The 11,608-nt window shown below is 35.7% G+C and overlaps 1 protein-coding gene across 1 annotated transcript in view; it reads left to right on the top strand.

Moving 5' to 3' along the window:
• The window catches only part of STAM (signal transducing adaptor molecule (SH3 domain and ITAM motif) 1), a 52,964-nt gene extending 42,409 nt beyond the window's left edge, over positions 1-10,555 (top strand). The window contains exons 12-15 of the mRNA XM_009330603.1: positions 1,819-1,873; positions 2,213-2,366; positions 4,425-4,600; positions 5,766-10,555. Coding sequence (XP_009328878.1) covers positions 1,819-1,873; positions 2,213-2,366; positions 4,425-4,600; positions 5,766-6,015 — 635 coding nt within the window. The 3' untranslated portion in view covers positions 6,016-10,555. The remainder of the gene's footprint in view (positions 1-1,818; positions 1,874-2,212; positions 2,367-4,424; positions 4,601-5,765) is intronic.
• The last annotated feature ends 1,053 nt before the right edge of the window (positions 10,556-11,608 follow it).

Below are 11,608 nucleotides of genomic sequence, written 5' to 3' on the forward strand. Positions count from 1 at the left end.
GGCTCATGTTCAGCCGGCTGTCGACCAACACCCCCAGGTCCTTTTCCGCCAGGCAGCTTTCCAGCCACTCTTCCCCAAGCCTGTAGCGCTGCATGGGGTTGTTGTGGCCGAAGTGCAGGACCTGGCACTTGGCCTTGTTGAATCTCATACAGTTGGCCTTGGCCCATTGATCCAGCCTGTGCAGGTCCCTCTGCAGAGCCTTCCTACCCTCGAGCAGATCAACACTGCCGCCCAACTTGGTGTCGTCTGCAAACTTACTGAGGGTGCACTCGATCCCCTCATCCAGATCATTGATAAAGATATTAAACAGAACTGGCCCCAATACTGAGCCCTGGGGAACACCGCTCGTGACCGGCCGCCAACTGGATTGAACTCCATTTACCACAACTCTCTGGGCCCGGCCGTCCAGCCAGTTTTTGACCCAGCGCAGAGTACACCTGTCTAAGCCGTGAGCCGCCAGCTTCTCCAGGAGAATGCTGTGGGAGACGGTGTCAAAGGCCTTACTGAAGTCCAGGTAGACCACATCCACAGCCTTTCCCTCATCCACTAGACGGGTCACCTGGTCATAGAAGGAGATCAGGTTGGTCAAGCAGGACCTGCCTTCCATGTTAGTGTACAGACACCTAAGCAATCCTTGTCATGGCTTTTACCACACTTTGCGTTATACATAAAAATAAGCAGAACTTACATCAGGTTTTACATCTTTTCCTAGCATTTCTGCCAATGTGTTACTGATCCCAGGTTCAAATAAGCAGATGGATGCCTTTCATACAACTCCTCTTTCACCTGCAGTTGCCTTCAAGGAACATATCAGTGATGCCCTTTAACCCATCATGGCACAGAGGCTTTCAGGACCTTCTGCATCTCTAATTTGGGAAAACTGGGAGTGAAGACAGTGTTCCAGAGCTGCTTATAAATGCATTTAGGTCATCTTTGATGCCTGAATCCTTTTTTTTCCTCATCTCTCAGTTTGAAAGTTGAGTGGCTCTTGGGATTAAAAACATCTCTTGATTAGTTAATAGTTCATTGCTCAGATAAGTGGGCACATTTTGCATTCTGGAGTAGGGTTAGACTGTAGTATCCCCTTTCAGCTTCCTTGTCTGTTTATTTTACATTTGACAACTCCATCATTCTGTTAGTTAACTGTGGTTTGCCTGGCAGTCACATGAACCCAATGCCCTTGTCCTGAAAGTTGGCAGGGGGTGCATTTTTGTTTATTTTAATGCTTTTGCATTCTACTTCTGGTAAGTTTTTGTGTTGGTTTTTGCACACGTTAGTGGTTTGAAAAAGCCCCCTTTCCCCAGTTAGGATTCTAGTGAGATAGCAATGTGCTATTAGTGTCTGACGTGCAGATGATTTGAATCATTGCAATCTGTTTTCCCCTTCATTGTTTTCATAGGTAGTCTTTTTGTAGTAATGTTAGTTGAGCACATGATCTAGGTTGCAGTGGCCAATTTTCTTCCTTGAAGAGATCACCTTTCAGATTTCCCTGCGCTTTTGTATGCAAAATAGTTTCAGCTTTACATTCTCTGGATGTTAGATGTGTTTTGTTTCACTGTATTTTTATTTTCTTTTTAAAATTTGCTTTTTAAACTGCACCACTACTGAAAACTAGCTGGATCTCATTCTTAAATTGTTCATGACACTACCTCTGTTACTATAAGTTTTTTGGAATACATATTATAGTAATGATCTAAAAAAAAAAATTTGGACTAGCATCTATACATTTCTATCTGATAATTTTTTTAAAGATGCTTTCTGACTTGCAGTATGGAAATCTTTATTACTCTGATATATTTTAATGTCTTTCTATTCTAGCAATGTGCCACCAGATGGGACCTCTCATAGATGAAAAGTTGGAAGATATAGACAGGTAAAAAAAGTCAAATGTTTTGACTCAAATTAAGATTCATTCTTAGAAATACCAGTGTTGTTACTTAATGATATTTTAATCATTTCTGTGAATACTGGCAAAGAAAATAGGTGTATTTATTAGTAGCTTCTTATCTGGGAAGAGGTCTGAAGGATTTTTTCCCTAGTCACACAATATTTTATAGTATTGTACCGTTTGACATTCTGGCACTTGTCAGGCATCACTTCACAGGCAGTAAGAATACGTTGCTTATCACACCTCATTAAAGTTTCCCTGTATTGTCTGTTCTGTATTGGAGTTATCTGAATTGTAGAATAAGCTGTAAAATATATTTTCTAGGAAACATTCAGAACTTTCAGAGCTCAATATTAAAGCAATGGAGGCTCTTTCTTTGTATAATAAATTGATGAATGAAGACCCAATGTATTCCATGTATGCAAAACTACAAAACCAACAGTATTATATGCAGTCATCTGGTGTTTCTGGCTCTCAGGTATGTATATAACCTTAAATAGCCATTGATGTTAAGTACATATTGAGCTATGGTTGATTTCTTATAAATTATTAGTGATAAGCAGTTTTTCATGAGCTAGCTTTTTTTACAAAACTTGCTCAAATATTTTTTTTACAGTATACTTCTCTACATTACTAAAATAAATATGTACTGATATATAAAATGTGGTGGAGCATGTTGATTGCAAGTAATAATTTATTTCCTATTTCTGCCCTTCTGTTCCCACCTCCCTTGCCCCCTGAGTCAGAAACCTTTTTTTACGATCTTTGTTACCTTAATACTAGGTTAAAATCATCTTGCTCCCTCAGAGATAATCTCAAATGAAAGAGCAGTGTTTTCTCTCAACACAATATGTAAAAAAACAAAACAACCCCCCCCAAACCTATTGTTTGTTTTCAGCCGCAAGCTTTGGATATTCTCCTTTTGCAGGTTGTAACACTTTTAGTTATTTTCTGTTCAGTTCTTTTTGATCAAGGAAAAAGCCCATCCTGTGCTTTGAGTTGCACATAAAATTAAAAATTAAAGCTGCCAGGGCTTTGCATGGTGGGTCAAAGAAAGTAAAGAACCAAAGGAGTACAATTCCTGTTTACGATTATGCCCTCCCCACCCTAAAAATCAATCTCTTCTTTTAGTTTCCTTTTTTTAAAAATAATGGTAGAGAGCATTTAGCATTTTATTTACTGAAGTTAAAAATTATAATTCTTTCATGGCAGCATTTCCATGTAATTGACTTATCTCTGAGTAAGTCTTTTGGCTTATTCATATACTATGGTATTTTTAAAAGGTCTTTTAAACATTTAAATGTTTAATTCCATAGTCTAATGCACACTTGCTGTATTCTTTTCCTGTTTATAGGAAAACATAACCTTTCAAACTGTTTTTCAATAATTTACTTGCTTTTTGAATGAGTAAAAAAAAAAAATTCAAGCCAACTTATTAACACCTATGCAATATTATATAAACATTGAAGCAGATTTAGTTCTTTTAGCTTCCTACAAATATGTACTTTCTTTCAGTGTCTTTTAAAGAAGAGCATGTATGTTTTTGCAGTGTCATTAAGAACAACATTGTCTTCCATTCATATGTGATAAGCAATCATGTCATGACCCTATCAAATAATTTTAATGTTTCATAAATGGGCACGTTTCTGGGCATTCTTAAAGGGAAAAAACTGGATTTTGTGGTGAAGATGAGCCGGTATAAAGTTCTGAAAAGTTAGGAGGTCTCATGCCTTTGCTGCCTCCTAAAATTCTTTTGCAATATTGATACGCCTTCTATGAATATATCATCTGAGATTCATGGATCTTAAGATAGAAGAGCTGTATATCATAAACTTACATGAACTCAGTTGTGCATGAGACCTGATAATTTCTTCTAGTAATTTGTGTTAAGCCAAATAATTCATGATTGAACAAAAGCATAGGGTTTAGTAATTTAGTCTTGCTTTAGAATACAGTTGACTAGCAAGCTTTTCCTCTAGTTAGTTGTAAAACATTACCTTATTTTCAACTGAAATTTTCTTAAGACCTCTTTTTCCCTTCTGCCCTGCTCAAACAATTTTACAATGGCAGTCTCAACAGTTACCTGAAATGATAGGTTAACTAGCAACACGAAAATAGTACATTATTGGCTTTCCATTTTAACGATTCTACTTAGTGAAAGTTATCTGGGCATCAAAAAGTGTTCTGCTTTGGACTGCTATTTGTTACATGATTTAAATCCTTTGGTATTTTTATTCAAAAGCAGAAGCTCTTAATTAGCATGAGTGATAGTCATTAAAATAACATTTGCAATACAAGTTTTCCAGTAAACTATTTGACCTTTTTAGTACTGGAGCCTGAGGTTAGAAATGTAAACGGTGTCCTTTGAAAATGTGGTAATTTTTTTGTACTGCAACGCTTAATAGAAGACAATCAGTTGCTTTCTATTAAAACATCTGTAATAAAAGGTTTGAGAGGCTGTCTTTAAGTTCTAAAGTCAGATATTAAATACCAAGTTTTCTTGTATTTTATTTTTAATATTCCTTTAACTTCCTAGGTTTATCCGGGGCAACCTCAAAGTAATGCATATTTGGTGGCAGGGAGTGCACAGATGGGCCATATTCAAGGCTATAATCTTCCTCCTGAACAACTCTCTTCTCTCAGCCAAGGCACAGTTACTCCATCTGCCAGCTCAGTACTGCCTGGTCAGCCTGCACAGACATCTTACACAAAGTAATTTTAAGTATTTTCCTATTCAAGTTTAAATCAATTTAAACATAAAGGACTACAGATAATATTTAAAGGAGATTTTTTTTCCTTATAGAAGTATAATTTTAAACACAACGGAAAGATACTTCAGTGCAATTATTTCCAGTGTGCTTTTTATTGGTGTCGTGTATTTGGTAAAAATACCTGACAAACTTTAAGAAAATTATAAAAACAACAGAAAGTTGTTTTTATAATTTTCTCTAGTTTTTAATTTTATATAGAAGAAATGTATAATTTTTATATATAAATTTCTTCTATATAAAAGAAAAATTAGAGAAAATGATATAGACATGACTTTTTTTTTAAGTTAACTTTTAATATACATTTAATGATGAAGATTATCTGCTGCTCTGGCTGGCTTTGCATAATTTCTGAGCTAGTGTATATTGTATTGTTCTTTTTTCAAATATCTTACTGGGGAAGCATGGGGAGAATTCTGCTCATTTTGGGAAAGAAGTGAATGGGCTATGAATACTTACAAAAGCTTATACAGCTTCCCCATATAAAGGAGGTGTAAGTGGCTTTCTATTTTGGGTAGATGCCCAAAGATGCTGAGCTTTGGCTAAGCTACCTATATTGTGAGAAAGTTTTGAATTGACCTTAGGAAAACATTAGTTGTTTGAGGTTGGGTTTTTGTTGGTTTTTTTTTTTACTCTCTGTATAAAGTAATTTTATTTTATAAAGTTGGGAGAGACATCCATCTTGGGTTATTAAAGTATTTGTTAGTCTCTGTCCCCCAGTTACTTATTTGGGGTGGTAAGGCATATTGATAAAGCGAGCTTCTGCATACTTCATCTGACTTATTTTCCTATTTAAAACGGTTGGGTTTTGGTTTTTTTCATGAGCAGAATGGAAGATAGATGGGATTCCATGTTGCACATTAAAATAAAACAAAGTATAGATTCACAGTCTAGTTTTAAATCCATGGGAGGTGTGTTAGGTGTGTTTAAATCTGAGGAGTGTGTTTGAGTTTTATTTGGAATATTCATTGGCTACAATTTTAGATATGCAAGGTGTCCAGAGTTAGGAGATTTTTTTTGTGTGTATATAGAACAGCTGAAGAAGCAATAAAGTGTTGCTGTTCCGCTGGTAAATTGTTTGTTAATTCAACTTAAATTTTTTTTTTCAGTGCAATGGTTGGCTCTGTTGCTGGAAATACTTACTCTAACCAGGCTTCAGTGTATAGTCCACCACCTGCTACTGTTGATGTTGCTGCTTATCAGAATGCTGGAACTAATATGTCCCAGGTGCCAAACTATAACTTAGCATCTACACCTCTGCCACAGACATCAGGCAGTCAACAGGCACCTCCACAACAACCACAGCCTCCGCCACCTCAACAACCACAGCATAGTTACTCACAGAAGGCTCTGCTATAGGATCCAGGACTTCTGATTCCTAATCTTCTTTAACGTCTGCTAAAGGCAGTTGGCAATTCTATGAGTTTCTTCCTTTAATCTCTTAAACTTTGTTTATCCTCAGCTTAATAAGAATCTATCTTGGTGAACAAGTTCAATTTGCACTGACTTTCTAGGATTTTTTTCTTTTTTTAATTTTGCAGAGGAACGGATATATTTAGGACGTTTAATTCCTTTTAAAATGCCTAAAAATTGGTACAAGATTATTTATGTCTGGTAAAATTGGCTAGTCTGTGAAAACTCAACACTTGCAAACTGTTGTGGCATATATGTTATGTACATATAGTGTGTGATTGCAATAGTGGCCATTTCGTATAGCTATGGTGATCATGTGAATATATTTAACACAATGTTTAAAAATAATTTACTATTTTATTTTAATCATGAACTGACAGCCATGTTTCATAGTTTTGTCTAGTTTTATGACAGATGCGATGTCTTTTTCCAATGCAGGAAAAGCAGTAATTCTGCGTATCATGGTTACACTTTCAAGCTAAGGTCTATACATGAATTTACAAACTTACCTGATTCTAGGTTTCATTGCTTCTTGAATTGAACAGAAGTGTATCATGACTATTAGATGGCTTATCTACCAAAGTAAACTAGTTAACTAGTAAGTGATTTGGGGGGATAACAGCAAATTATGATTCTGCTTCAGATACAATTAATAACTTAAAACTACTATTCAGAAGCTGCTAAACATATCATGGGACCATGCAACAGGATCTTGCATTTTATCATGAGAAGCATGTAATTTATTTTTTCCAAGTTGTTTTTTACAATGAGAACCAGAACTGTATTCTGTGTGTGTTAGTAGAGATTACACCAAAGACAGAGGAATTGAGTTGGAGGAGAAATGATGGAGTTTTAAACTGGAACACACAGCATGAATAACACTACTTTATACAAGTCTTCTTAATTAGAACGCGGAGAATTATGGAGATTTAAATCATTTTGCTGAACAAACCTTCAGGGCTTTATTTTATCTCTTGTGGCCTTGCTTAGCAATTTGTTCTGTTTACTGTTCTTACGCAAACACTTCTGCCTTAAACATCTGTTTCAATTTCTAGTTGTACCATTTGAGTTTATTAGCCCTTCTATAGTAGGAATAGTTTGAGGCATCTTATTTTCACTCACTTTCAGGTTACTTTGAATTCTCTTCTGCAGTGACATGCATTAGCCTTTTTTAAACCCTGCATTTCTCAGTAACTTAGCCAGGTGGCTCTTTAAGGCATGTTATTTTCTTTCTACAGCTGAGGTGCTGCAAAAGGAACACAGTAATGGAAGGCAGCATTTTAGATATGCCTGATCAGAGTTTCTTGTACAAAGACTGTTGTTACTTTGCATTTGATTCAATCTATTAATGCATCCTCGTTTCCTCTTATCTTTTCCAGCGACTCTAATTCCAATTAGAGCAATACTAGATGGTTTCAACATCAGATCTGTGTTTTCAGTCTTGTTAGTGTGTATGTCAGAAATTGTTTGCTTTTGTGTACTATATTTTAGTGTAATGTTTCTGGAATTAAATGTTGCGATTGTACATTATACTATAAGCTGACCTCAGTTATCCCATACACTCCTGCGTCTGTTCACAGTTACCTAACATGCCTTTGTTTCATTATTTTAATAGACACTGGTATTTTGCCTGTTAATGCTTTCAGATGACTTCTGTGCATAACTTCTAACTGGGGTGGTTACAAAATGTGCCCATAGCTGATGTGTTCCAGTTGGGGATGTTCTAGCCAGCTGGCTGTTTTGATACTAGTATTTTCACGTATTGTTTTTCTTCAGAATTCTTAAGCACCCTCACAAACTGTCATTACTTCAGTACTTGGTGTCATCGCAAAAGTCTGTGGAATTTGAAAGGAAATACTAAAAAAACAAACAAAAACCCCCAAGATGTTGTATCATAGATCATTTTTAATAGATTGAAGAGGTGATTTTCTTTAGAAAGGGCACGTAGTATCATTTAGATAGTGTTCTCTGTATGCTTTAGGTACCTTATTCCAAAATCAGAGAAACAATGTGTATAGAAGTGTATAATTTTTACACAAAAGTGAAAATAACTGTTTACTCCATAGTTCTTAGGCCCTGATTCAGGGAGAAGCTTGAAGCATCATAATAGTCCAGCTGACACTGACTAATTGTATTCTTAGGTTTTCACATGTTGTGTCACACGTTCCCTTTTAAGGGCCTATGGAACCTCTGTACAGAAATGATTTAGCAAAAATACTTTTTGTTACTAATTTGTCTTTGTTTTTAAAATCTTTGAAGTCGTCTTTCCTTAACACAGAAATGGTTGTTCCTGGTTTCTCCTTTGAACACTGAAAACTTATGTGTATCTTAAGTTTTTCTGCCTTCCAACTTAATTATTTTTGGCATTTATCCATCTTTAAGAAAATTAAAATCACCTTTCATTTGTGTTCATCATGACCAAAAAACACTTTCTAAAATGCAATGCCACTATAAATCCAGTATAATAAAAGTTGTGAAAAAAAGATGGACCCTTTTTATTTTCCTTCATGCCTTTATTAGAGTCACTGCTCTGACATATCTCCTGTAACAAATTGTGAGTTTTAGTTGACTTAGAATCAGTTTTCATTGTCCACAGTTGGTGCAGTAGATCACTAGATTTTTAGGTTCAGAGTCTTAGCATTTCTGTTGCATCCTGCATTTTCCATTTCAGATGCAATTTTCAGATTAAATTGAATTTGGAGCTGTATTGCTTCATGTTGATTTTTCTCATTTATCAGAAAAGATTATTTCGTTTTCTTGCTTGGTTGTGTCCCATATGCTTAGATGCTCTAAAGTGATGCCTCCTCCTGCCCTGCTAGATGCTGTCATTGCACTAATTCCTTCACTCATCCTCTTATATCCTCTCTAACTGATAATTTAGCCATTATATTTCAATTCACCTCCTCTCTGCTGGTTTAGTATCATGAACCTGGAGATGCCATTGCTGGGGCTTCTCTGCTGTGATTTATTCCGAGATTCCTTGTTCGTGCATTGTTTTGACCAAGTTCACGTATGTTCTGTCTTACTATGGTATTGAACACTGAAATATGGGTGAGGAGGGGAAGTACATGTACAGCTACTGTATGGAAAAGCTTTTTAGCAAATAAATAAAGTGTCAGAAAGTTAATTTATTTGAAAGTTAAGAATCCCTGGAAGTGATGTTATTCATGTTCCAATAGAAGACCTAATTTTTGAATGTCTTGTTTCTTTACATGTAAATTGTCAATGAAAGGCTCAAACGTTTTCATAATATTTTGCATAACCCTTTGTTATTTAACCCTTTCATTAAGGAATACAAAAATGTTAATTAACTTCAGAAGGGGTATTTTAGTAGCTTGGTTATCATGAACTGAAGCAAACTCTGGAAAGTGCCTTCTGTGCATTTCACTTCTATAAACAAAGCTTGTTTACCCATGTGTATCATCTCAATTTATGTGGGCATAACAAAGGTGTCAAGATTTACTGTAAAGCATCCCAGGAAAATTGCTGAGGCAACGTGTTAAAATTTGCTACACTGATGTCACGGCGGTTTGTTCCAGAGTGTGCAGTTGCAGGAACAGTTGCAACAAATTTATCCACTTCTGTTTAGTAACCGGTACCCATGTAGATGTGTATTTAATGTCACTGGCCAAAGTACATATAGACAGCAGTAAAACAACGGTAAAAAGGAACAAAATGTAAGAATTACTGCATGCTTCTCAACAGGTGTGGGGCAGCGTATGGCCCTCATGGTACAGTTACTATTCATGAGTTTTGAGAGGGGGGAGAGGACTGAAATTTGTTTGAGGAACCAGAACTTCAGAGAATTCTGCCAGATTGCAAATGCTTAGATGTAACAAAGGAGATAAATTTGCTTTTAATAGCGTGTACGTATTTCGCTGATCAAACCTCGGCTGCTATTATAGTTCTCTGATTTCATCTAGATGGCAGGAACATCAGATTTACACTGGAGAACTGCTTAATACCTCATTCTCCAATTTTTTTTAGTATTTTCTCTAATATCAGTTACCTTATTTTTCACTCATTTCAAAGATATCTGTGCAGTCTTTACGTAAAAAGGTCTTACCTTATTCCTTGTCTGCTGGGTTTCACAGAAGGAATGAAAAAGAACACTTCTAATTACAGCAACTACAATGGCACTTCGAATCACATAACTGCAACTTCCTTTGGAGAAGGGTGCGTGTATCTGTCTTCAAGAACGAGGGAGCATAATTTTTCCAGTTAAAAATCAGGAGATTTTTTTTTTTAAAGAAAAAGGTAAAGTAGAAGTTACAAAGGCCTCCATTGCTACAAAAGCCTCCATTGCTACCAGCAGGCAGAATCATTTTTTACTCTGTTATTCAATCTTAGTAAAGCTGACCAACTCCACACTACAGATACTCCTTTTTCATTTTCAGCTGCGGTGAAGGATATTAATCTTCATGTGTGTACTATCCAACACCATAGTAAAACATGGGAAGGCCTTGACATTTGAACTTTTTGCTTCAGTGTGTAAAACAAAACAAAACAAAACAAAAAAACCCAAACAAACAGTTTCTATGTATGTTTTTTGAATCCTTGTTTCTTAAATTAGGGTGTTTGTGTTTAAAAACATTCCATTTGCTACTATGTAAAATTGCAGATCTACAGTTCACTTTTCACGCTGCTACCTTGGCAAAAAGGTGGTAGGAGTTTTTGTTGTTCTATCCTGCATGTGCTTCTGGAAATCCAAATAATTTTTGTCTTTGTCATGAAAAAGAAAAGAAGCCTGCTGCAGTCTGCTTTGGTTCTAATAAAGTGTATACAGTAGCAAAGTGCATTTTTGGTTTTGTTTGTTTTGATGCTCCCTTTGATGTTGGCATATGTATATATTTAGGTATACTGCACTGTTGTACAAGAATTGTTTTAGTAAATAACACTATTTGTAAAAACTGTTAATTGTTTTTGGTATGAATGCAAAATATTAAAGTTGGAGTATTTAGTTCATTACGTTGCAAAGTCAATTTATAAATTTCATGGAAGAATAATCAGCAAAGGACTTCCTTTGCTGGAAGGACTTGGAGATGCAGTAGGCAAGGTCCGTTAGAAGTACTTAGCTCAAATTTTCTGAATTCAGGCGGGGTGGAGGTGGGTTTTTGGTTGTTCTGGGGGGGGGTTGGTGGTTTTTTTTGTATAATGCTTACATGTAGATTATATTATTTTTACTTTTAAAGTTTTTCGCCTGCTATTAACTTCCTTCAGCTAAAATCCAAGTAATACGTTGTACATCTTATTTCAAGTATGTTGCATGTCCTCTTTCTTTTGGTAAGAAATACAGCATGAATATTTTAAAGGGGTGGTAAAGAACAAATGAAAACAACTGCACAGCCTAATGTATATATTTGTTTATAGATCAATAAGTAAATACTACTGGCAGCTTGACAGTTAATTTACACAGTTATTTGACAGTTAATTCCATTTCTGATGACAGTAACATGAAATAGCGTAAACCTTGGTTGTTTGATCTGTGTGAAACGAGTTGAAGATCAGGCTAAAGCCTAGTCTGTGAATCTACATTGCT

The sequence above is a fragment of the Pygoscelis adeliae genome, unplaced genomic scaffold, assembly GCF_000699105.1.
Source record: "Pygoscelis adeliae isolate BGI_AS28 unplaced genomic scaffold, ASM69910v1 Scaffold27, whole genome shotgun sequence".
NCBI lineage: Eukaryota > Metazoa > Chordata > Aves > Sphenisciformes > Spheniscidae > Pygoscelis > Pygoscelis adeliae.